General features: G+C 36.8%; 1 protein-coding gene across 5 annotated transcripts; it reads left to right on the top strand.

The window, feature by feature from the left end:
• The first annotated feature begins 577 nt into the window (after positions 1-577).
• LOC109179689 lies at positions 578-25,992 on the top strand. 5 transcript variants are annotated; one of them, XM_019329176.1, is made up of 4 exons: positions 578-964; positions 1,545-1,682; positions 1,790-2,365; positions 25,172-25,990. In XM_019329176.1, the coding sequence occupies exons 1-4, from the start codon at positions 824-826 to the stop codon at positions 25,292-25,294; spliced, it is 978 nt and encodes a 325-aa protein (XP_019184721.1). In that variant the 5' UTR covers positions 578-823; the 3' UTR covers positions 25,295-25,990. The 5 variants fall into 5 exon arrangements, with proteins under 5 accessions (XP_019184721.1, XP_019184723.1, XP_019184722.1 ...); XM_019329178.1 differs by lacking the exon at positions 25,172-25,990 and adding an exon at positions 13,350-13,446 and having other exon boundaries at positions 1,790-2,488; XM_019329177.1 differs by lacking the exon at positions 25,172-25,990 and having other exon boundaries at positions 1,790-2,694.
• Positions 25,993-27,969: the final 1,977 nt, after the last annotated feature.

The following is a 27,969-nucleotide window of genomic DNA, read 5'->3' as shown; positions in this document are numbered from 1 at the left end:
CATAGGAGGGGGCGTCCAAAGAGAAAAAAAATTGTGTTACGTTACAAAATATTTTTATTTTTCTTCTCCTCTCTCCCCTTTTCCCAAATGGGAATGAGCTAAGTGAAATGGTTAAAATTTAAAACCTTAATTCAATTATTATTGCGTAGATCATGATTCATACAATTGTGTATCTTATAATGAGAATAAAGGTTTTAAAAATACAAAAATAAAAAATTAACACAATTGATCATAGTATAATAATATCCAAAGTATTACTAAAATCTAAAAATCACTAATTCAAATTTATAAATTAAATTACTAATGATACTCGTTTTAAATTAAATAATGATATTTTTAATTAAAAGAATAATTAAATTTCATAATTGTGTTTTTAAAAATTATCAATCAAATATTAATTATAATTATGATTTACATTCATATGTGTGTAAACCCATGAAGTTTATTTACAAAACCGACTACATCAAATAAGTTGTAACATTTTTCATCTACTATAGATGTTATATTTGAATTTTGAAAACATTGGGTGGTACGGTGTTTTCGAAAAAAGAAAAAGAAAAGAGAGATGTTATATTTAGTAGCTGCAATGTATATGTGATTCTATGAAGTGCCACCATTGAAGCTTACTAGAAGAAGAAAAAAGATGGTGATACCTGAAACCCATTTCCCCTTTCCCTTCTGTCTCTACATTTATCATTTGACTGAGAGCAGGGAGAAATTTGAAACCCTATTTCTCTTCTTTCTCTTCGTTTATCATTTGCCTCAAATTTGAAAGAGAGAGAGAGAGAGAGATAAGGAGGTTGGGAGCTATTTGGAAGCAAAAATGTCGAAGAGAACAAGAAGCACTCGAGGTGCGGCGTCAAGGAAGAAGAGTGGACTTGAAGGTGGAGAAGCGGAGACCTTTGGATTTGTTTTCGAGGATATTTTACCCGAACAACCTTCATCATCGCCGCCGTCACCTCCGGTAAAGCCCTTTTCCTTCGGCATGCCCTAAATCCGAATCTTTTTTCTTATGATGATCTATCACTGTCATTTTCCTTCAAATTCATAGTTAAAATTTTGGCCTGAATATTGTCTTATTATTATGTAAATGCCATAGTTTTTCTATGAGCTTGGAGGCTTCATCCACTTTCCACATTGAAGTTCAGTTGCTGTATTACTGTTTTGGAACTGTAATATACACTTGCTTCTATGAATTATGAAATTCAAGCATAAACTCTCTTACTTGTCCGGTTCAATACAAATAGACATCACATATTTGTGATTATGGGGTGAAATATTAGAGAAATAAAAGATTGTTCAGAATTTACTCTAGTTTGTGCCTTGTGGCTGTGGTATTTGCTCTAGTTTTGGGAGAGAATTCCAATTTAGTAACTATACGGTTTAAGAGATGTTCATTACTTGACCTTCACTGCAATGAATGGTTGGTTGAAGACTTGAAGGAATTGTTGCTTGCTGTGTATGCAATCAGTAATTTACATTTAACTATCTAAACTTTTACTCCGAGTACTCAAACTGTCTGCCATGGATATGTTACTCGCCAGGCAAAGGCATCGTGGCTTGGACACTGTGCTGCACGCAGATCATTGCGTTCTACCACGAAGTGTGCCCAACGTATTATTCCAAGACCCAAACAGATGAATAATGCTGCTGCTCCACACAATCTTGAGCACCAAACAGAGGTACTACTGCATTGTTTTGCCTTTTAAACATCTTGATCAAGTTTTCTTTTTTTTTTTTTAAATGTTAATTATAATGGGAAGCATTCTTTTTTGATGTCTTATGCAAGCCTGCTGATGATGATGCAACACAAGTAGTCCCTAATGCAACAAGTAGTGCTGCTGCTGATCATTCAACGCGATCTAGTAACTTTAACCTCACACAGATCCTACAGCTTGTAGGCTCTAATGATGACGAGGAAGTTAGCTCAGCACCGGATAATTTTCTGGTAAAGGTTGATGGGGGGTACATGGTGAAGCCAGAAAACGCACCTCTTATCAAGAAAATCTTTGCCAGGTATGGGGATATTGTGAAGGAAAGTGTCCTCCAATCTGTTGAATACCGTTCTTCTTTCCTGGAGAGCGTGTGCAGCGTATACCAGAGATTGGACAGCATGGACATACTGAGTATCGCGGCTGGGGAGCTCAAATCCATGCTCAATCTAGTCAGTGATCTTGAGCTCGCAAGGGTGGAGATTGGGTGGCTTCGTTGCAGGGTGGAACAGATTTACGAAGCTAAGAAGTCCATGATGGAAGCTGGGAGGTTGAAGGCAACGAGGACGAAGGCTCTTGAAGAGATGGAAGGGAAGAAGAAAGCAGTGGCGGACACCAAACAAGAGTTGGAAAAGCTACAGAAGAAACTCAAGAAACTTGAAGATGAGGTTGCAATTGGGGTTGAGATGGACAAAATGAATGAAAGGTATTCAAATTTGAAGTCCAAAGTGCAACGTTTCTACCACCATCCTTTGGTCAGTGACCTTCTTTGATATGAATATGGTGTTGTCAGTCTCTTTGGTTGATTTAGTAGTGAAACTTCAACTTCTTAGATTTGACTTTTAATGATGATTTTTAAATGCCATAAAAATGTCTTATATGTTTCCTTAGCTTGCTGGATGGTTGGATGTGTAGTATGCTGGTTTGTTTTTGTATCTGATACAATCATATATATTATTTGAATGGTATCCAGCACGATCAATATTTGTATAGCACTCGGTGCAACAAGTCATACCATGTTTATATTTAGTACTAATACATAATTTATCCTACTTATAGACACCTATAAAATTCAGTAGTTTTTTAATCAGAAGTCATGTTTGTATTTAGTTTAGTACTAATACATAATTTATCCTACTTATCAACACCTTTAAATTCAATAATTTTTTAATCAGAAGTCTCGAATTTGAATCTTAAAAATATATTTATCCTCAACTTTATGAGGGCTATTTTGTCACCCATGAGACCTTAACCAACACAAAACATAATTAGTCAATGATGAAATTGGACACATTACATATTAATCTTAGCGTACCTTGTCCTTGATTGAGGAAAAAAAGAGTCCACAATTAAATTGGATACGTTACATATTAATTGAAGAAAAGAGTATCAATTTCACTTTTTAAGTTGAATGAATAATAAAATTGAGTTCTTTTAACTAAAAAAACCTTCAATAAAATACCGTGGTAAGACAACAAATAGTGCAATTAGAATCTAACATTACGATTTTTTTTAAAGAAGAAAAACATTACGTATTTAATTACTTATAGCAACTCCAACGTGATAACAAATAGTGCAACAACTCTCTGATGAGATTCTCCATCTAACCAAAAGACAAAATTAAACTTTTGATCATTAAATTATAATGTAATAGCATATTATAGATGTCTCAATAATACTTATTGTATTATACCCAAAAGAGTTTTGCTAAGTACTCTTTCATATATTATCAATTGTCTTTTTATTTGATTACTAAGTAAACTTTTTGAACTTATAATGGAGTCTACGAATTTAGTTTATAGTAATCAATGAATATTTAAAAGGGAAAATTGCATCTTTAGTCCCCGAGTTATAATCAAGTTTCGACTCAGTCACTAAGTTATGGCCGTATCCGAGTTTAGTCTCTAAGTTATGAGCGAAGTGGCGAGTTTGGTCCCTAGCGTTAGTATTCCGTCTGCAGCTAACATAAAACTTTAAAACAATTTAATAATAGAGGAGTAAAATAGGAATTTCAAATTATAATCCCCTTCTTATGTTGAAACCCATTGCGCAACCGTTATTATTTTCTTCTTATACCTACAACCGAATGTTTTTTTTTTCTACCCTAAGCTTTGAAATCTCAAATTCGTCCACTTCCAAGCTGCGAAATTCACAGGTAAGTTGTTTCTCTATTTTATATATATGTTTAAATAAATAATAATCAATATTCTCCGTATTGATGAACTACTTTAGCCATTAATTATAGGATGTCATCTCTTAGTTGTGGTACTTCATCTTTCTCTCAATTTGGAGATAATTTTTGATGTAGATATGATGATTTATTACACATCAAAATGTCATGGAGTTATGCTAATTGAGGAAAAATATACCAAGCTTGTCCATGTTATGGAGCAAATTTTTGTATTTGTCAAAAAATTGTAATTTAAGTTGTTTTTTTTAATAAATAGAATTGAAATATTGAAATTATATATTTTAGAAAAACGGGAATAGAGTTTCTTCTCTGATTACATAAGCAACTTAGGCTTTTGTCAATTTGGAAGAAAGTATTTTGGGTAAGTTTACAAGTTTTATTAAGGAATTTATTTCTTTACCCCTGGAATTAACTTTGTCAACACACCAATAGCATCATGGACCAAACTCGCAACTTCTCTCATAACTGAGGGACTAAAAATGGAAACGGTAATAACACGAGGACTGAGTCGCCACTACGGCTATAACTCAGGGACCAAACTCGCCATTTTCTCTATTTAAAAAAAAAAAAAAAAATTGTCTGGCACCAAGTTACTCTCTCATTTGAGAGGTTGCGGGTTCGAGTTTCAGTGGATGTAATATTGACTCTTTGTACTTCAGTAGATTGAGAAATGGTTATGAACAAATACTACGGAGTACATTGTAACAAAATCAATAGTACAAAAAATAAATTTAAAAATTGTCAAATTCGAAATGAACATGGTAGCTAAAGCTAAATTTAACAATGGAAACATAACAATTTTCTAACCAAAAAGTCATTTTGAATTGAAAATTAAAAGAAATTTAATTAGTTTAGATTTCTCCTCACTTTTGCATCTGAGGTATATTTTGCACCAGAGTCTAAGCCTATATATACATATATATGCTAAATAAGCAAAATTTAATCGTTAGATGTTAAAAATGGTAATTGTATTGTTTCAAAAGATTTAATGGTTCAATTGATTTGTTTTTTGTTCGATGATCTAATACCATTGTGATATATAGTTGAATTTATTTTATTATTTTTGTCACATATATTATATTCAAAAGTTGAAGTAAATTGTCCAAAAGATCTCAATTCAATCCTTAGAGCAATCATTTGAGTGATTTTTGGAGAATTTGAAAAAAAAAAAAAAAAAAAAAAAAAAAAAAGATGGAGGTTTTCAACAAATGGGGTGAGATTTTTTGATGTTTTTATCTTACAAATACAAAATTTGTGGAGTCCATTTAATGAGAATAAAAGTCTAACCTAGATTGAGAGCGTTTAGTGCACTAACTACGTCTAACTGGGCACATGAATATATAAGGGGTTGTTTACCCAAAGTGGAGAATTGAAGAATTTTCAAGAAAAATGAAAAATTGAAGAAGTGAAAAACGGAAAAATGAAAAACTTATTTACTAAAATTAATTCTCCAATATCTTATCTCTTCTCCATTCTTTGCCTTTTCTATGATTTTGGAGACATTGATTCCTAAGTTCTCCAAATGAAAAAATGGTAAAATGTGCGTCTACCGTGTTTCTGCTTAGAGATTGGTGGTTTGAATCTTGTTTAAACGCACCTTCTTTTTTAAAAATTCCTTTTGCCTTTCTCCTCTATTGGAGAAGACACAAACACCCTTGATTGAATTAGTAAAGTAGGGGTGTTCTTGTAATTTGCAAAGTTGTTCTAACCGTTTTCTTTTATTTCCTTCTTCTCTGTACATATACGTTTCTGTTCTTCTCCTTGCAGACTTAATGGAAATCAATGGTTTTGTTCTTCTTCCCATCAAACCTCTTTGTCATCAAACTTCCGAAATGGTATCAGAGCCGCGGCGAGTAACTTACGCCGCCGCAGTCTCCGGCTCCGACGAATTCAGTCAAGGAGCTCATCCGGCGTCTCCAATCATCAGATCTCCCATTCGCGCAAGTTCAGTAGCCAATGCGCAAAGAGTACAGGTTCCGCAGAGGAACACAAGCGAGGACATAGACAGTCCTCTGTATCTGAGAAGAAGTTTTTCTCAAAGAAATGCACAAAGCATATTGTCTCTACGGAATGAAATCTACGGTCTAAAACAAGGTGGAAAACAATACACTTCCAACGCAGCAGCTGCACAGTTTGATAATGGCTTCACTCCTAATCAAATCCAGAACCTAATATCTCTTCTTCAAGGACAATTGGGACATAGTCAGCAACCTAGCACTGCAGCCGTGACTTTAGTTCCCAAGTTCAACAATACAGATCCTAGCAATGGAGGCAAGTATATTGACCTCTTTCAGATTAATTCTGTTTCTTTAACATCATCTATGTGGATTGTAGATTCGGGTGCCACTGACCACATAATATGTTCTCTTGATTTTTTCGATGATTATCGTGTTGTGGAAGGAGCCATGGTTAATCTGCCAAATGGAAACAGTGTAGCTGTCAAACACATGGGAAATATAAAGTTGAAAAATAATATGTGGTTGAATGACGCCTTACATATCCCTTCATTTAGGTTCAACATCATTTCTGTAAATAAGTTGCTGAAAAATACCCCTCATATGTTGTTATTTGCCTGTGGTCAGTGTCTTCTAGTGGACCATGGGAGGATCACTGTTTTTGCTAAGGAGGAAAAGGGGTTATATTTGCTTAATGAACCACCAGAATTTAGTGCCAATTCTGTTGTTGATGATAGTCTTTTCATGCAGTTTAATAACGCTGAGTTGTGGCATCAACGGTTGGGACATTTTCCCGTTAATAAATTGCATCTTCTTGATATATCTGTTGCTAATACAAAGAATTTGGTGTGTGATACATGTCATCTTGCAAAGCACAGGAGATCTCCTTTTCCCACAAGCAATTCCAGATCTACAGCATGTTTTGATTTAGTCCATATGGACATATGGGGGCCTTTTCATGTTGAAACTATGAAAGGTGAAAGATATTTCTTAACTATCGTGGATGATCATTCTAGACATACATGGTTGAAGCTCATGAGACATAAATCAGAAACTCGAGAATTGATAAGAGATTTCTATAAGATGGTACACACTCAGTTTGGGGTAATCATCAAATCTGTGAGAAGTGATAATGGTCTAGAATTTGATATGAAGGATTTCTTCAACAAAAATGGCATCATTCATCAGAGGTCCTGTGTTAATACTCCTCAGCAAAACGCCGTAGTTGAGAGAAAACATCAACACATATTGGCAGTAGCTCGTGCTTTAAGATTCCAAGCAGGCCTCCCTCTTGAGCTTTGGGGACAGTGTGTTATGCATGCGGTATATCTTATCAATAGACTACCATCAGCTGTTCTTAATTGGTTGAGTCCGCATCTGAAACTATATGGTAAGCCTCCTGATCTCAGCACTTTAAGAGTTCTAGGGTGTTTATGCTATGCTGCTACCCTATCTAACTCACGACATAAGATGGCTCCACGAAGCAGAAAGTGTGTGTTTATTAGAGTGCCTGCAGGTGTGAAGGGTCATATACTATATGATATAGCTGCAAGAACCACGTTCATCTCTCGAGATGTGGTATTCTACGAGAATGAGTTTCCCTTTGCTTCCCAAACTAACTTGCAGAACATAGCTGATACTAGCCTGCAGAACATGGTTCCATCCTTACCTAACATCCCCACGCATGAACATGTGGATTTTAGCCATCGAATGAATCAGCAACCACATGGAGAACCTGTAGACATGTCACCCTGCAACAGATGTGACCAAAATGAAGTTCTCTTAGCCTCTGGAGGAAATACCTCCAATGATCATGTTGATACTACTGAAGATAACATGAACTCTCTCTCAAAATCTAGAAACAACACCTCCAATGATCATGTTGATACTACTGAAGATAACATGAATTCTCTCTTAGAATCTAGAAGCAACACCTCCAATGATCATATTGATCATAATGAAGATCACATGGGTGGTTCTGATTCAACTCACACTGTCCAAGTTCGACATTCAGAAAGACAGAGACAACCACCAAAAAGATTTCAAGACTACTATTGTGACAGTATTATTCACAACAGAACCTCACCACATCATTTATCAAAGGTGGTAACCTACGAATATCTTGAGCCTTCTCATAAGGTTTTTGCTATGGCAGTATCTACAACAAATGAGCCGAAAACATACACACAAGCAGTCAAACATGCTTGCTGGAGAGAAGCCATGCTTGCAGAAATCACTGCACTCCAAGAGAATAAGACATGGGAACTCACTGAGCTACCACCGGGAAAGGTTCCCATAGGCTGCAAATGGGTATACAAGGTGAAATTGAAAGCTGATGGTACCGTCGAAAGATATAAAGCGAGGCTCGTGGCTAAAGGGTATACACAGCAGCTTGGTATTGATTATCTTGAGACATTTTCACCGGTTGCCAGGCTAACTACGATAAGAACCTTTCTATGCACAGCCATTGCTAAATCATGGCACATTCATCAACTAGATGTCAACAACGCCTTCTTACATGGCGATCTAAATGAGGAGGTATATATGGCTTTACCCCCAGGATTTGGGAATGAAAAGCAGAATCTAGTGTGCAAATTATCGAGATCTCTATATGGCTTGAAGCAAGCAAGTCGTCAATGGAATGCCAAACTCACTGCAGCCCTCATTCACATTGGCTTCAATCAATCCAAAGCTGATCCATCTTTGTTTACAAAAGGTGAAGGTGGCAGTTTTATTGCTCTCTTAGTGTATGTTGATGACATACTAGTCACCAGTGCAAAACTGGAACTGATTCAAAGCCTAAAACAATTTTTGGATTCCACATTCAAAATCAAGGATCTGGGAACATTAAGCTACTTCCTAGGGATCGAAGCACACATGGATAAAACAGGTTTGACAATATGTCAACGTAAATATGCTCTAGAAATCTTGGAGGAGGCTGGCTTTCTTGAATGCAAACCAGTTAGCACACCCATGGTTGCAGGATTGAAGCTCACTCATAATGAAGGAAATCCCATCAGTGATCCCAGCTTGTACAGGAGGTTAATTGGGAGATTATTGTATCTTACGGCTACTAGGCCTGATATCACATTTGCAGTACAACAACTAAGCCAGTATGTCGATGTTCCCACAGACATTCACTTAGCAGCTGCACATCGTATATTAAGGTACATCAAAGGCGCACCAGGTCAGGGATTATTCTATCCTGCACAAACAAATTTGCATCTTCAAGCCTTCTCGGACTCGGACTGGGCGTCATGCACAGAAACACGCAAGTCCATCACTGGTTACTGCATTTTTCTTGGTGCATCTCTCATATCTTGGCGATCGAAGAAACAACCTACGGTGTCTCGTTCAAGCTCTGAAGCCGAGTATCGGGCACTTGCAGCCACTGTATGTGAAGTTCAATGGCTTGAATACTTACTTCGTGATCTGCAAATCACATCAACAAAGCCAGCCACTCTATTTTGTGATAGCCGGTCTGCAGTGGCAATTGCTGAAAATAGTGTCTTCCACGAACGCACAAAACACATAGAGATCGATTGCCATGTGGTTCGTGAGAAGATAAGTCAAGGTCTCATAAAGCTTCTATCTGTTTCATCACAAAATCAGACAGCAGACGGTTTTACAAAGCCGTTGTCTACGTCTCTCTTTCGAGTTTTCATGGCTAAGCTTGGTACACATGATATGTATACGCCACGCTTACGGGGGGGTATTGGAGAAGACACAAACACCCTTGATTGAATTAGTAAAGTAGGGGTGTTCTTGTAATTTGCAAAGTTGTTCTAACCGTTTTCTTTTATTTCCTTCTTCTCTGTACATATACGTTTATCGCGCAACAACATTTTACTTCTTTATTATTATTATTATTATTATTATTATTATTATTATTATTATTATTAAATTCTTCTTCTTATTGTTGTTGTTGTTATAATTATTTTTATTGACTTTTGTTATCTTTTTCTTTTTTTCCATTTAGTATTATATTTGTGTATATATTGAACTTTTTCAATTTATGTGATAAAACGAATTATAAAATTCTCTAACCTTGCTCCATTCTTTCATTTTTATTATATTTGGAGAAAGGATAATATTTGCACTTCTCTAAATAAAGAAATGGAAATGGCACGGGTGAACAATGTGGGTTTGAATCCTATATGTGTATGTTAGCTTTCTCTTCCCTTGTCATTATCAATTATACTAATATATGTATAATAATTAATTCTTTAATTATCATAATAATTATTAGGTAAATATATTAATATTGTGCAATTATACTATTATACCTTTAGTATAAACTATATATATATAAGATCCGGTGAGACCACCCCAGTTAGGTGAGATCATGAGATTCAATCTTGTGCGTCCCTTTTTTTATTTGGACGGTTAAGATTAGGGGTGGTTTTGTTTAATCTGCGATGCATTTATGGGTAGTGGTGTAATTTCATAGGCGCATTAAATTCTTACCGTATCAATATTCTGATCTTATTTTACGTTCTTTGTGCGTTTTTCTCTTTTGTTTCGTGAATAGCAGCTGGGGCGACATTCTTCCCGCAAAGTTCCCAGCGACGCCATTCTTCTCGCGAATATCGCATTCCAGCGACTCTTTGTTTACTCCTTCAACGTCAATTTCATCGCGACGCGTTCGTAGTTCCGGATTCTCCATGATTGGCTCCTCCATCAGGCAGTCCAAACGTTGAGAAAGTAATGCTTCTGGTGGTGATGAAGGTATTTTGTCGTACTCCATTGTTGTTTACTTTTTTTTTTTCTTTGGTGGACGATGGCATTAGGGTTTTGTGCGGTGTGGGTTTCGGGGGTGACGTTGGTGGGTGAGTATATGCTCGGGAGTGGGTGCGCCGGTGGTGGTCGTTGGCAATTTGATTTCTACAAATTCCGGCGACGGTGGCGGCGTGGGTGGTGTCCAGGCTTAATTAAATTTATTATTGTGTTTTAAAAAATTGTAAACCAAACACTAATTATGATTTTGATTCGAATGATGTGTACCAAACACACCAAAAGTTTATTTACAAAACCGGCCTACATCAAATAAGTTTTAAGTACGGAAAGGAGAGAGATGTTATATTTGAAAGGAAAATGTTATGTGTACTCCCATTTTGTACTCCTACACACAAAATCTTGGAGTAGACATATTTACAGGGAAGCCAATCACGTTGCGGACGCTCTTGCAACAACTGGCCTCGGCTTTAACACTTCAAAAATTTTTAATACTTTACACTTGCTGCCTTCTGCGGCTAAACTGGCCTTATTGTTTGATGTAAGGGGTTTTGCCACGCGTCGGGCTATTCGTCGCCAATAAAACCTGTTTTTCGTTGAAAAAAAAAAGAAAAAAAAAAAGACATTTGTATTGAACCCACATGAAAAAACTAAAACTAGCTTATCAAACCCGCCACATCATAGAGTAAAATTAGGGCAAATTATACCGTGCACAATGCATTTTGCGCCCTGTCCCAAAACGACGTCGTTTTGTACCTTTTTCACGTGTTTGCTGTTAACCCCTTAACCAAAAAAAAAAAATCATATTTCGAATGTACAGAATTGTATTATAGAAAACACATAATTTTATACCTGAAAACACATAATTTTATACCTGAAAACACAGAATTTTTATAACTGAACATCCCCATGTTTCGAATGTACAGAATTATATAATAGAAAACACGAAATTTTATACCTGAAAACACAGAATTGTATAACTGAAAATTCCCATGTTTCGAATGTACAGAATTATATAATAGAAAACACGAATTTTATACCAAAAAACACATAATCTTTTTTTAAATGATAAAAAATCCCTTATTCCGAATGTACATTATTTTATACCTGAAAACACATAATTTTATAACAGAATACAAAATCACATCGTTTTGGGACGCGCGGGACGCACATTTGCGCCTTGGTGCACGGTATAACGATTGTAAAATTAGGGAGTACCTGCAAACATTGGGTGGAATAATTACCCACATATTTAGTACCTGCAATGTATTTGTGATTCTATAAACTGCCACCATTGAAGCTTACTAGAAGAAGAAAAAAGATGGCGATACCTGAAACCCATTTCCCTTTTCCCTTCTGTCTCAACGTTTATCATTTGACTGAGAGCAGGGAGAAATTTGAAACCCATTTCTCTTCTTTCTCTGCGTTTGCCTCAAACTTGAAAGAGAGAGAGATAAGGAGGTTGGGAGCTATTTGGAAGCGAGCTGAGGAAGCAAAAATGTCGAAGAGAACGGGGCCAAGAAGCAATCAAGGTGCGGCGTCAAGGAAGAAGAGTGGAGTTGAAGGTGGAGAAGGAATAATGGATTATTTGGTGCAGAAAGGGGAGACCTTTCAATATGTTCCCGTGGAGACCACTCATCATATTTTACGACATTCATCAAGATCGCCGCCGTCACCACCTCCGGTAATAAAAGCCCCTTTCTTTTCTGTTCTAGCATGAAGGCCGGAAGTCCTATATATGTCCATATATATCAGGCATTATCTCCGGCCAGAACTGCAAGTATATATAGCTACTGAAATAACTTTCTGTTCATTCATGGTTTATTTTAGGGGTTTGCCCCTCTGAGTACTCCAACTGTCTGCCATGATATGCCTTCTGCCACGAAGCCGTGTGCCCAACGTATTATTCCAGGACCCGAACAGATGAATAATGTTGCTGCTCCTCACAATCTTGACCACCAAACTGAGGTACTACTGCATTGTTTTGCCTTTTAAACATCTTTTTTGATGTTAATTATGATTGATTGTAATGGGAAGCATTCTTTTTTGATGTCTTATGCAAGCCTGCTGCTGATGATGCAACAAGTAGTGCTGCTGCTGATCATTCAACACGATCTGGCACCTTTAACTTCACACAGATCCTACAGCTTGTAGGCTCTAATGATGACGAGGAAGTTAGCTCAGCACGGGATGATTTTCTGGTAAAGGTTGAAGGGGGGTACAGGGTGAAGCCAGAAAACGCACCTCTTATCCAGAAAATCTTTGCGAGGTATGGGGATATTGTGAAGGGATGTGGCCTGCAATCTGTTGAATGTCGTTCTTCTTTCCTGGAGATCGTGTGCAGCATATACCAAAGATTGGACACCACGGACATAATGAATATTGGGGCTGGGGAGCTCAAATCCATGCTCAATCAAGTCGGTGATCTTGAACTCGTATGGGTAGAGATTGGGTGGCTTCGTTGCAGGGTGGAACAGATTTACGAAGCTAAGAAGTTCATGATGGAAGCTGGGAGGTTGAAGGCAACGAAGACAAAGGCTCTTCAAGAGATGGAAGTGAAGAAGAAAGCAGTGGCGGACACGAAACAGGAGTTGGAAAAGCTGCAGAAGAAACTCGAGAAACTCGAAGATAATGTTGGGAGTGCAGGAGTTGAGATGGACCAAATCAATGAAAGGTATTCAAATATGAAGTCCAAAGTGCAACGTTTCTACCACCATCCTTTGGTCAGTGACCTTCTATTTTGACATGCCTGCAAAAGAACAGGGAGTTCACATCATTGAGGTTGAATTAGGTGGATGATAAGCTTATTTGGGCTCCAAAAGAGGATGATAAACTCACAGTCAAGAGTTGCTACAAGATCTTTAATGGGGATTTAAGTTCTGAAAATAAACAGAATTGGTCACTGTTCTGGAAATTGAAAATGTTTGTGCTGAGTGTCTTCGAACAAAAGATCTCCTCCAATCTAAAAAAGTGCATTGCGATGAGCTATGTTTACTGTGTAACAGTGGTCAGTGGAAGAGAATCCATAAGACATTTATTTCTTGATTGCAAACTAGCCAAGAAATGTTGGTCAGTGCTGGGCATTCAAATGCCACCAACTGCTGCAATTTATTTCCAGGAGTGCACTACAAAAAATGAATCATTTAGTGACACAAATTTAATTGCGGTTTTTACAAATGGCCACTAATAATTATGTGTATTATGTTAGATTATGTGTATTATCTTTTCAAAAAAGAGTATGTATTATGTTAGATGATGTGTATTACCTTTTTTTTTAAAAAGTGTGTATTCTGTTATACAATTATGTACATTCTGATATATAATTATGTATATTCATTATACAATTATGTACATTTTCGAAACATGTACAAAACGACTTCGTTTTGCACCAGGGCGCACAATGCAATGTGCGCCCTGCACGATATAAATTGCCTACAAATGCAAGTTAGACCATAATTGTTATACCATGGACTAGTCCTAAAAGGCGTAGTATTGAATTTTAATTTTGATGGCGAGAAAATTACACTTTTGGTCCTGTGACTATTGTGGTCTTGTTAATTTGAGTATTTGACTTTAAAAACTATCAATTTAGTCTTGTAACTATGCAATTTTTAACATATGTGATCCTCCCGGCCAAATTGCCGGTCAAATGTCACCGGAAAAACGTATTTTCTTTAAAATTGTTTAATCATGGGGCTAAAATGGTCATTTTAAGCTAAATGTTCTTCTTCTTCTTCCTTGATGCGCCTGCGGAAAAGCAAAATACACTGTTCAAAATACGCAGGTGGGTGATGCGCCTGCGGACAATGTTGTTTTTCTTCTTCATTACTCAGAGCATTTTGGCCGGTGCACTCAGAGCAACAAGTGGGTGCTGGGCAAAATACGCTTGGCAAGAAAGAAGTAAAATATACAAAATGTACCCTCTGAATTCTGACCGAAAATCAGAGGCGGAGACGGCACTGCGGCGGTCCGGCGGAGTTGCTAGCTCACTGCGGCTTCGGAGTCCGGGCTGTGCTTGTCTCCTCGTCGTATGCTATGCTCACTGGAGAGGAATTACCCTGCAACGCCGCCGAAAAAAATGGACTGGGTGAAGCTCGAATAAAGTCCATCGCCATCTTTAAGTACCAGAAAGGAGATGGAGCGGTGGACGACTCAATTGCCCACTTTGCCTCGGTGAATTTCAAGAAGACGATTGCCTCCGGAAAGCTTTTCGGAGTTGCAGAACCTCAGATTTCTTTGAATCAGCCGGAACTTTATCTCCGACGGGATTTCGGTGGGGCTTGGTAGGCTCCAGAGCCTGTAGACGCTCGATCTTAGTTACAATTAATTCTACGAGAGCATTCCTCTGGCCATCGGAGCGTTGCCGGCATTTCTAACGTTATTCCGGCCACTCGTTGTCCACAAAATTCAATGAAATGCTTGCGATTTACGCCTAAACCCATCCCCAACACTTCCATGTCGCACTCCTGCTTCCTTCTTCGTGCACAAGAGCAGAAAGCAAAAGCAAATAACTTTCTCATTTTTTTTAAAGCTTAAAATGACCATTTTAACCCATGATTAAACAATATTAAAGAAAATGCGTTTTTCCGGCGACATTTGGCTGGCGATTTGGTCAGGAGGACCAAATGTGTTAAAAATTGCATAGTTACAGGACTAAATTGATAGTTTTTAAAGTCAAATACTCAAATTAACAATACCACAATAGTCACAAGACCAAAAGTGTAATTTTCTCTTTTGACGGCAACTATTTGTTGTTGTTGTTGTTTTTTTTTTTTTTTTTTTTTTTCAACTGTAAAGCATGTGTATGTGTTTGTGTTATGCATTTATGTGTCTCATGTTATGCAATTCTGTAGCTTAAGCGTATTGATTCTGTACCCAAAGTAAAGTAAATATAACATGTCATTTTGTCTTGTGCTATGCGTTTTTGTGTTTTATGTTATGCAATTATATACCTTAAGAATATTGATTCTGTACTTAAACTAAAGTAAATATAAAACATGTGTATGTGCTTGTGTTATGCGTTTCTGTGTCTCATATTATGCAATTTTATAATGGATTTTGTACCTAAAATAAATTATTACGGGAAAAAGGAGAAATAATTTATAATTGTAATCAAATCATGCACATATTACACATAATCATGTCCAATGGTACCAAGTTGAATTATCACATGGGCGGTTGTGTGTTCAAGCGTCAGTGGAGACGCTATTTATTGACTCTCTGTACTTTAGTAGGTTGAGAAAATAGTTATGAATATATACTGCATTGTAATAGAGTTAATGGTATTAAAAAAAAATAATTTATTTACTAGGGTGTTTTTGGGTTGCACAAGGGAATCAAAATCGTAAATTGGTAATGAGTTTTGGTGAAAGTTTTTTTCATGTTTGGTAGTAGGGTGAAATTGGAATGATTATCAATATTAATGTTTGGGTATGTATGACCCTATAATGAGAATAAATGCTTTAAATATACAAAAATAAATAAATTAAGGCAATTGGTCATAATATAATGACATTCAAAATATCAATATGAAACAAAAAGATCAAAGAAAAAAAAAAGAGTGAATTCCATTTTTGGTCATACTGTTATAGTGGCATTTTCAATTTTAGTCCATCATAATTTTTTTTTGCGCAACCACTGTTATTGAATGTGTTCCAATTTTAGTCCACATTAAGATTTCCGTCAAGAAGCCGTGTAGTCTAGAGATATTTTGGGTTTTTGAGACTATGTTTGAGTGTTGACTAAGGAAATGAGAAAATTGTGTATCAATCGTTATATCCTACACCACGGCGCACATAGCACTGTGCGCCGCGCGCCTCTCAAAACGACGTCGTTTTGGGTAGTGTTGGGAGGCGCGGTAGGAAGTTGCTGAGATTATGTGTATTTGTTCACAACGTTATGTGTATTGGTTCATACAGTTATGTGTATTTTTTATACAATTATGTACATTCTTTTTATACAATTATGTACATCCGAATCAGAAAATTTGTGTGTATTATGTTAAGAGTTGATGTGTATTATGTTAAAAGTTTATGTTTATTATGTATTATGTTAGATTATGTGTATTATCTTTTAAAAAGAGTATGTATATTTTGTTATATAATTATGTACATTCATGTATAACATTATGTGTATTCTAGTATAACATTATGTACATTCTTGAACAGCGAGTTTTTTTTTTTAAGAAAAAACTACTGCCATTCACTGGGGCGGGAAATTTCAAAAAAAAAATAATTAAAACGAGGTCGTTTTGCATCTGGACGCATAGTGCAACGCGCGCCGTGGTGTAGGATATAAATTGCCATTGTGTATTTGAGCTGGCCGGAGGGCGGAGATAGAGACGGCGAAGTCGAAGATTATTCAGATTCTGAATTTGTGAGCCGATTGATGAAGCGCCGAAGTCGAAGATTGTTCAGATTCCGGTCCGTCGTCGATTTGAGGAAGCCGCCGTCGTTGACGCCGCGACCAAGTTCACAATCTCAGGCGGTTGACGAACAGGTTCACAACCAGCCGCGACCACGCCGAGACCAACACCACCCTCCCTTGCCATGGCAGAGTCCTCTGTTCGTCGGAGACTCGTCGGCCTTCCAAGGCTCGCGATGTCTGGTCCTCTATCACAATAATCGCCTAAGAAAAGGATGAGCGCAGAATTGAAATCCGATGGGTCAACGAGGGGTTCAAGATTGGACTAGAGGTTCTGGAGCTTGGCTATGTAGCTGTGGACGGGATTAGGTCATGGATCTCCAGGTCAACCACGACGAGCAGAGTGTTTCCCCATTCTGAGACGGGATCCATGACGACAGCTTTGGGGGGTTTGCTTCGAGTTTGCCGGTGAAGAAACGGAGAGCTCTGTCTAAGGACTGCAGTTCGTAGTGATGATCGAAGATGAATTCGACGGTGTAGTCGTGCACGGCGTCGACGTCCGAATCGGATGGCGTCGTCGTGGCTCCGGTAACTAATTGGATGATTAGCTCGCCGTCTCTTGGGTTCGGCAATGCATGGTTAATCCTACCATTAATCTCTTTGTGCGTGCATCGAGAAATTTTCAGAAACTGAGAAGATTTCAGATAGAGAGATGAAGAGTAGGGTTTTGACTGATTACAAGTTATAAATATAATATAGTGTTTCCCCATTCTGAGATAATGATGATTATGTAATTTTGGCTTAATTTAATTTGATTGGGCATCAAGTCGACCCGACCGTATTGGCGATTATCATCCCCACCCTGGTCCGGAGCCGCCGGCGAGAGACATGGAGAGCACGTCGATGCCGTCGAGGATCACCCTTTCTACATAGAAGGGGTAAAAGAAAAGACAAACATAAAAAGACGAAAGTACCCTTGGACTAAACGGTTAACTGACAGAAATTTTAACGGTGGATTAAAATTAGAACGCATTCAATAATAGTGGTTGTAATGTGACAAAAAAAATTATGGTGGACTAAAATTGGAAATACCCTGTAACACTAGGACCAAATTAGATTAGATGAAATGATAGAAGATACCCATTCTTAATTAAGGAATGAAGTTTTTTTTTTTTAGTACTATTGACTCTATTACAATGTAGTATAGGAATGAAGTTTTTTAAATAAAGATGTAATTAAATCCTAATGTTTTGCTTTTAAAAAAAATCCCAGCATTTTAAAAAATTGTTAGCTAAACAATAACTATAATCTTGATTCTCATTTCTGATGTGTAAACTCATAAACCAAACACACAAAATTTATTTACAAAATCAACCTACATCAAATAAGTTTGGTATATAGGCCAAATAAGCAATCGAACTACACACCAAAATGCAATTAGGCCATTTGATACAGTTAATTACCCGATGTACGTAGAGAGTATATCGTATGTACAAACTATAGTATATGTATGAACAATGTAGAGTAGACAAGAAGTAGCTCAAATAACTCTTTTATTCATAAATGTTCTTGTTTTCTAGAGCGAATGGAGAGCATTAGCTAGAGAGAGAGAGAGAGAGAGAGAGAGATCTAGCGGAGGAGAAGGAGAGGAAGCCCTAAAATGGAGGGTCAATGCCCCTTTTATAGGACCAAGCGTGGGCGGGTTTGACTTTGACCTGTGAACCAGGACCCGAACCGTTTGACCCTGACCTAAACAGGAGCACGGAGCGTACGGGGAACCTAAACCCGAGGTATATTCCTCATCAAGGCCATTGAACTCAAAAAAAATATACAATTGGGTTCCTAAACTAACCAATTTAAAACAATTAGTCTAATTTAGTAATTTACCCATTTTTCCGCTTTCTAACATGTCAAATCAAATTTAAAATATTTTTTTAAAATAATAATAATAATTTTAAAAAAATGTCGCGCCACCGGAGACGAAGATGGTTTCTTCGTCTTCGGCATAGACCTTTTCTTTTTAATCTTTTTTTTTTTTTGTTTTTTAAATTTTAAATATTTAGTTTTAAAAAATACTTTAAATTTGGAATGACTGGTTAGAAACTTGAAAAATTTTAAATTAGACGAAATGCATTAAATTGATTAGATTAGGAATATAATTACAAGTTTTTTAAGTTCAATTTGTCTAATTACATTTTTTTTTTGGGGTGAAATGTCTAATTACATTTTGGTGTATCATTTGATAACTTATTTGATCCTTATTCCAATAAATTTTAAGTAACATTTTAAATTTACTAGAGATGTTATATTTGAATTTTGAAAACATTGGGTGGAATAATTACCCCCATATCTTTAGTACCTGCAATGTATATGTTATTCTGTGAACTGCCGTTGAAGCTTAGTGAAACCCCTTTCCCCTTTCCCCTTTCTCCTTTCCCTTCTCTCTCAGCGTCTATCATTTGAATGAGAGCAGGGAGAAATTTGAAACCCATATCTCTTCCTTTCTCTGCGTTTATCATTTGCCTCAAACTTGAAAGAAAGAGAGAGAGATTTGGAAGCGGAAGCAAAATGTCGAAGAGACCTAGGTCAAGAAGAACTCGAGGTGCAGAGTGGAGTTGAAGGTGGAGAAGGAATAATGGAGTATTTGGTGAAGAAAGGTGAAGAAAGAGGATATTTTAGCCGAACAACCTTCATTATCATCGCCGCCGCCGCCTCCGGTAAAATCCCTTTTCCTTCGGCATGCCCTAAATCCGAATCATTTTTCATACGATGATCTATCACTGTCATTTTCCTTCAAATTCATAGTTAAATATTGTCTTATTATTATGTAACTATTCCGTTTGTACTGATAGGTTATCCCAACTGGAATATGAGCTTGTTGTTTTAATTTTCTTGATTTTTTCTGAAACAAAATAATTTTTATTTTTTCATTTTCATTTTCTTTCTGTGGTGGAGAAAGTGGGAAGACTGCAGAAATCTATATGGCTATCAATCTGCAGAAATCTTTATGTTGATATTGCCAGCCCAGCTCCCACAAATTAAATGCCAGATTCGAAATTGCTGCATTATCTCCAGCAGCCACTGAAATAACTTTCTGTTAACTAACTGTTCGTTCATGGTTTATTTTAAAAACAGATGAATAATGCTGCTGCTCCACACAATCTCCCTTTGCATTTTGATGATGATGATGATGAAACACAAGTAGTCCATAATGCAACAAGTAGTACTGCCAATAGACGACCAGAAAACTACGAAATTTGTAAGAGTGCTGCTGATCATTCAACGCGATCTGATACCTTAACCTCACACAGATCCTAGAGCTTGTAGACTCTAATGATGACGAGGAAGTTAGCTCAGCACCGGATAATTTTCTGGTAAAGGTTGATGGGGGTACATGGTGAAGCCAGAAAACGCACCTCTTATCAAGAAAATCTTTGCGAGGTATGGGGATATTGTGAAGGAAAGTGCCCTGCAATCTGTTGAATACCGTTCTTCTTTCCTGGAGAGCGTGTGCAGCATATACCAGAGATTGGATACAATGAACATACTGAATATCGCTGCTGGGTGATCTTGAACTCGCAAGGGTGGAGATTCGGTGGCTTCGTTGCAGGGAGGAACAGATTTAAGAAGCTAAGAAGTCGATGATGGAAGCTGGAAGGGAAGAAGAAAAGCAGTGGCTTCACCCAATCTCTACTCTTGCGAGTTCAAGAGATTGAGCATGGATTTGAGCTCCCCAGCCGCAAAAGGAAGGAGAGCAAGATAGAGGGTAAGTACGAGTCAAGCGAAACACTCATTTTCCTTAAAACCAATGTTGCAAAAATCGCTAGGCGCTGCCTGCCCCGCGGACGATTCGGCTGGAATCAGCCTCCTTCGCGGCCGGGCGGCTAGGCGGCGATTAATCGGCTGAACTGGGCGCCTAACCGGCCGGTCGAACCGGCGTTTTTTAGTTTTTTTTTTAGTTTTTTTTTTTTTTTTTTTTTTCAAATCGCATATTTTTTCGAGATCTATACACCGCAAACTGTCAAAAGGCGGTTTGGTCTTCTAATTTCTCCAAAAAATGCTTCTTTTGTTCTTAATTTTAAATTTTATGTATTTAGATGGTTTTAACAATATTCAAAACGATTTTACAACCATTTATGTAAATAATTTGTAAGAAAAAACTAGAGGAACCTTATGTTTTATTAGGAATTTCACAATTTTTAATTTTAATTTTTTTTAAATGAAAAAAAATAGCGCCTAGGTGCCCCCTTGGAGCCTAGGGGGCGCCTAACGTTTTTTGCAACCTTGCTTAAAACCTTATTTGCCACCTCCCAAAAGTGCTAGGAGCGTTGTGGCCTAGGTTTCCCAGATAAAATGTACTACGATTCGACATTTGAGCACCAAAACGAAAGAACCCGTCGAACTAGAGCACGAGCAGAACACAATTGACAAGAAATGAGTAGAAGCAGAGATTTTTGGAGCTAAAACCGTGCAAGTGTGTATGCTTATTGTTCTTGTAAAATTTCTGTTGCTCTATACCTTCTTATATAGGACTGTTGGACTTCAATAACATTAAACAAGGCCATTAATCCTAGCCTTGTAACATCTGAAACATCAAGGCAATTATGTGGGACATAAATTCAAATTTTAAAATTGAAATTAATAGAGATTAATTCCGTAACTATTGAATTTAAACCCACACTGCTGGTCTGTTGGCCTGCTGCCATGGTAGGGTCGAACCCTTGTTGTGTCAGTTTCGGCCCCAAGGCTGCACCGAACCCATTACGACCCATTTCGGAAGTAGACCCCACTTATAATTGTACCACAAAATAGCCACTTAAAATGTAATTTTAATGTTATTTTTCCAACAAAAGTATTTTGCATGTTTCGTAGTAGTGTGAAATTGGAATGATTATCAATATTGATGTTTGGTAATGTATAATCTTATAATGATAATAAAGATTTTTTTTTTTTGAAAGGAGAATAAAGATTTTAAATATACAAAAATAAAAAAATTAAGACAACTGATCATAATATAAATATATAATAACATCAAAAGTATCGATATGAACAAAACAAAAATCTAAAATCACTAATATAAATTTAAAAATTAGATTTCTTGAAATGATGCCCGTTTTATTTAGGGAATAAAATTTTTAATTAAAGGCAATAAAGGATTAATTAAATTTCATTGTTGTGTTTTAAAAAATTGTCAACCAAACACTAATTATAATTTTGATTTCAATTCTTGATATGTAACTCATAAACCAAACACACCAAAAGTTTATTTACAAAACAGACCTACATCAAATAAGTTTCACAAAAAAAGAAAAAAAAAAAGAGAAAAGAGAGATGTTATATTTGAACATGCCCATTGTGTGGAATAATTACCCTCATGTTTAGTACAAGGGTGCTTTCTCCGATGGTGACTAAACTTTGAAATGGATTCCAAATAGTACCAATTTTTGAAAAGTGGCAAAAGAAGGAATACCCATAAAAAGGATTTCCGTTTGCCTTGTTATGTCATAGTATAAAAAGGATTTAGATTTGTCTTGTTATCCTTCTAATAGTATAAAAAAGGATTTATATTTGCCTTGTTATTATTTAAAAAGTCGATTTTGTGATGATAAGAAAATGATTAGTTCATGAATTATATAATATGATAAGAAAATGATTAGTTAATGAATTATATTGATTGATTAGTAATGATATATTTATTATAATATTATAATCATTTAATAATGATGATGTACTATTTTGAAAAAATTACATATGTAAAAATAATTGATGGTATTGTATACATCAAATTGATCTCAATAACTCAGTCATTAATACATGCTTGAATTATGAATTATTCATCCATGATATTTAATGGGGCCTGCAAGTGAAAGAATTTATGTTAAAATCAAAAATTTACTACAAATTTAACTAAGTTAAATTGCATATATGTATTAGTATCTGTGTGTATCATGTCGTGAACCAGTGCCACACCTGGTTGGCCGGATCACTCTTGTTATAGTAATCATTGTTACATTATTCATTAAACATTATTAAATCAATACAAAATCATTATTCATTAATCATTGTTAAATCAATATACAATCATTATTAATCACAAATATTAATCACGGAAAGAGGCGTATTAAAAGGCGTACAATAACAATAACAAGGCGTACTGAAATCCTTTTTATGGTTAACAATAAAAGGGAATAAGGTTCAAATTAGCCACTGAACGTAACCTGAAAATGCAATTAGGCCACTGAACGAAAAAAAAGTGCAATTAGGCCATTGAACACTCCAAAAATGTGCAATTTCACCTGATAGCAGGTTACCCTCAATTTTAGCAGGTTATCTGCTTACGTGACAGCTGAGTTGGCATTTTTAATAAATTTTAATTAATTTTTAATAAATTTTAATAATAACTTTTTATTAATTTTTTTTAAAAAAATAAAAACGACTTTATTTTATTTTTTATTTAATTTTTTCTAATTTTTTATAAAATTTATTATTAAAATTAATTATTAACAATTATTTAAAAATTATTAAAAATGCCAACTAAGTTGCCACGTAAGCAGGTAACCTGCTAAAATTGATGGTAACCTGCTATCCGGTAAAATTGCATACGTTTGAAGAGTTCAGTGGCCTAATTGCACATTTTTTGAGTGTTCAATGGCCTAATTGTACTTTTTTTTCGTTCAGTGGTCTAATTACATTTTCAGGTTACGTTCAGTGGCCAATTTGAACCTTATTCCACAATAAAAAGGCATACTGAAATCCTTTTTATGGTTAACAATAAAAAGGCATTCAAAAAGCCTTGTTATGCTTTATTCCCTCTTTTGCCTAAATTCAAAATCCTTCCCTATTTGGAATCCAAAATGAAATCTGTTCCTCCTCGGGGTAATGACCGAGCAAAAGGTATCTGATTCTACGAACTGCATTTGACTGAGAGCAGGGAGAAATTTGAAACCCTATTTCTCTTCTTTCTCTTCGTTTATCATTTGCCTCAAACTTGAAAGAAAGAGAGAGAGATTTGGAAGCGGAAGCAAAAATGTCGAAGAGACCTAGGTCAAGAAGAACTCGAGGTGCAGAGTGGACTTGAAGGTGGAGAAGGAATAATGGAGTATTTGGTGAAGAAAGGGGAGACCTTTCAATATGTTCCCGTGGATATTTTAGCCGAACAACCTTCATCATCGTCGGCGCCGGCGCAGCCACCTCCGGTAAAAGCCCCTTTCCTTTCTGTTCTGGCCGGAATTCCTATATATGTGCATATATATCGAGCATTCTGTGTAGGGCTAACGACACCTTAGGCAGTATGTGCCCTAAATCCGAATCTTCTTTTCATATGATGATCGCTGTCATTTTCCTTCAAATTCATAGTTCAATAACTTTCTGTTAACTAACTGTTCATTCATGGTTTATTTTAGGGATTTTCCCCTAGCCATGGATATGTTACTCGCCAGGCAAAGGCATCATTGCCTTCTACCACAAAGCGTGGCCAACGTATTATTCCAGGACCCAAACATATGAATAATGCTGCTGCTCCTCACAATCTTGAGCACCAAATAGAGGTACTATTGCAATTCAAGTTTGTTTTGCCTTTTAAACATCTTGATTTAGTTTTGTTTTTTGATGTTAATTATGGTTGATTGTAATGGGAAGCATTCTTTTTTGATGTTTTATGCAAGCCTGCTGCTTATCATTCAACGCGATCTAGTAACATTAACCTCACACAGATCCTACAGCTTGTAGGCTCTAATGATGACGAGGAAGTTAGCTCAGCACGGGATAATTTTCTGGTAAAGGTTGATAGGGGGTACAGGGTGAAGCCAGAAAACGCACCTCTTATCAAGAAAATCTTTGCGAGGTATGGGGATATTGTGAAGGGAAGTTCCCTGCAATCTGTTGAATGTCGTTCTTCTTTCCTGGAGATCGTGTGCAGTGTATACCAGAGATTGGACACCATGGACATACTGAATATCGCGGCTGTGGAGCTCAAATCCATGCTCGATCTAGTCAGTGATCTTGAGCTCGCAAAGGTGGAAATTGGGTGGCTTCGTTGCAGGGTGGAACAGATTTATGAAGCTAAGAAGTCCGTGATGGAAGCTAGGAGCTTGAAGGCAACGCGGACGAAGGCTCTTGAAGATATGGAAGGGAAGAAGAAGAAAGCAGTGGCAGACACGAAACAGGAGTTGGAGTTTGGCCTCGAGGCATGCCGGGTCTTGCAGAAGAAACTCGAAAAACTTGAAGATGATGTTGGGATTGCAGGGGTGGAGATGGACAAAATCAATGAAAGGTATTCAAATATGAACACCAAAGTGCAACGTTTCTACCACCATCCTTTGGTCAGTGACCTTCTTTGAAATGGTTGTCAATCTCTTTGGTTAATTCAGTAGTGAGTTAATAACCAAAATGGTCCCTCGACTATCATTCAGCAATGAGATACGAGGAAGCAAAAAGAGAACTCATATTGCTCATATGCTTTCTGTAATTATGTTGCATGAGATCGAAGCATCTTGACAATAACTGGAGATCACACAAGTGTAGGTTCAAACCAAAGCTTTAATGATTCAAGCCTCACTAAGTTGACAGTAAGTTTACACTCATATACAAAGCAAAATGACTTGCAGGGTTAAATTAAACACATCATATGTTTAGCAAACAAGACAATGAGCATATGCAATCAATAGAATGTCAGAGCTTTCATATGGAGATCTGGACATAAGAGCTTTCAAGAGCTTCAACACCTTCCGCTCTTTCGCACAGTTAGATGAGAGATGGAGAAAGCTAATGAAATTACATTTTTTCCCCTAATTTTAACCATCAACTAGAGGACTAAATTAGGCAAAGATTACATAATTGAGGACCTAATTGGGTAAGAATGGTAATTGAAGACTAAATTGGTAATTACAACAAAGTCGAGAGACCATTTTGGTTATTAACTCTTTAGTAGTGAAACTTCAACTTCTTAGCTTGTTGTAATGCCTATTTTTTGGGTATACAGATCAAGGTCTTAGATTTGGCTTTTAATGGTGATTTTCAAATGCCATAAAAATGTCTTACATGTTTCCTTAGCTTGCTGGTTGGATATGTAGTATGCCTTGTATGTTTTTCAACCGCTACTCTGTTTTTGTATCTGATACAATCATATATATTATTTGAATTGTATTCAACACGATCAATATTTGTATACATGGAAAAGCTCCCATATCCTTAACTTTTTTGTTTTCGGTTTTATTATTATTATTATTATTATTATTATTATTATTATTATTATTATTATTATTATTATTATTGTTGTTGTTGTTGTTGTTGTTGTTGTTGTTGTTGTTGTTGTTGTTGTTGAATGTGATATGATAGTAGGTCCATTTTTTGGAGTGAGTGAGTATTGTCGGAATGTAGGAAAAATAATAAAAGAATGGTAAATTAATGACGTGGAAGTAGGGCCCGCTTTTGAAAGTGAGACACTGTATGAATAAAGATAGCCTTAGCGCAAATTATGCTGTGCAACCGTGTGCACCATGTATGGTGCACACGGTTGCAAAAACGACGTCGTTTTGACTAAAAACGCGCGTCCCACTTAAAAAAAAAAAATTCATGTTCGATTCCCGACAATAACATTTTTTGTGTGCATAATGTGAATTATATCCACAAATTCATAACTATATATCCACAAATTCATAACTATATATCCACAGTGAATGAATAACACAAAATCCGCAATGAATGAATTAAATATCCACAATGAATGAACTAAATATCCACAATGAATGAACTAAGGGTGTGTTCCGCAATGAATGAATTAAATATCCACAATGAATGAACTAAATATCCACAATGAATGAACTAAGGGTGTGTTCGGAAACCTGGAAAATGAGTTATGGAAATCATTTTTCAAGTTTCCATTGTTTGGATGTGCTTGGAAATCAAGTCAACGGAAATCATTTTCTATTGATTTTGGAAAATAGGCTTGTTTTGGAGGAAAATGACTTCCCCTTTTTTTTGGGGAAGTCATTTTCCAACTTTTACACCAACATCACACCACCACCAACATCATCAACACCATACCACCACCACCTCACTACCACCATCACCACCACTACTGCCGCCACCACGGCCACCACCACTATACCAACGCCACCACATCACCACCATCACACCACCACCAACACCATACCACCGCAACCACTACCACCACCAACACCATCAACACCATACCACCGCAACCATCGTCGCCGCCACCCACGCCACCATACCACCGCCACCACATCACCACCATTACACCACCACCGCCGCCGCCGCCACCACCACCATACCACCGCAACCACCGTCGCCGCCACCACCACTACTACTGCCGCCGCCACCACCACCACCACCATACCACTGCAACCACCGTCGCCGCCATCACCACCACCATCACACCATCACCACCACCATCACACCATCACCACCACCGCCGCCGCTGCCACCACGACCATACCACCGCCGCCACCATCGCCACCACCACCACCATACCACCACCACCACTGCCACCACCACCATACCACCGCCACCACACCACCACCACCACCACTGCCACCACCACCATACCACCGCCACCACACCACCACCACTGCCACCACCGTCACACCACCACCAATTATTATTATTATTATTATTATTATTATTATTATTATTATTATTATTATTATTATTATTATATAACGAATAACACCACTACCACTACACCACCACCACCATAATATTTTTGATATATTATTAGTTATTTTTATTATATTTAAAATTATTATTATATTATTATACATGCTGTAATATTCTAAATAAAATAATTAAAATGTTTAATTATATAATTCTACTCATTTTCCAGAAAATACCAATCACACAAAAACAGTTTTTCATAATGCAACCAAACACGGGAAAGGAAAATGTTTTCCGGAAAATGACTCATTTTCCAGAAAACATTTTCCTGCTTTCCAAACGGACCCTAAATATCCACAATGAGTTAACTAAATATCCACAATGAATGAACTAAATATCC

The sequence above is a fragment of the Ipomoea nil genome, unplaced genomic scaffold, assembly GCF_001879475.1.
Source record: "Ipomoea nil cultivar Tokyo-kokei standard unplaced genomic scaffold, Asagao_1.1 scaffold0943, whole genome shotgun sequence".
Lineage (NCBI taxonomy): Eukaryota > Viridiplantae > Streptophyta > Magnoliopsida > Solanales > Convolvulaceae > Ipomoea > Ipomoea nil.
This window is presented reverse-complemented; position numbering and strand designations above follow the sequence as displayed.

Coding starts and splice junctions, on each gene's coding strand:
- LOC109179689 (XM_019329176.1), top strand. CDS start 824: ATGTCGAAGAGAACAAGAAGCACTCGAGGTGCGGCGTCAAGGAAGAAG. Junction 1,683..1,789: donor ATCTTGAGCACCAAACAGAG/GTACTACTGCAT, acceptor GTCTTATGCAAG/CCTGCTGATGATGATGCAAC. Junction 2,366..25,171: donor AGCTACAGAAGAAACTCAAG/AAACTTGAAGAT, acceptor AAGAAACTCGAA/AAACTTGAAGATGATGTTGG.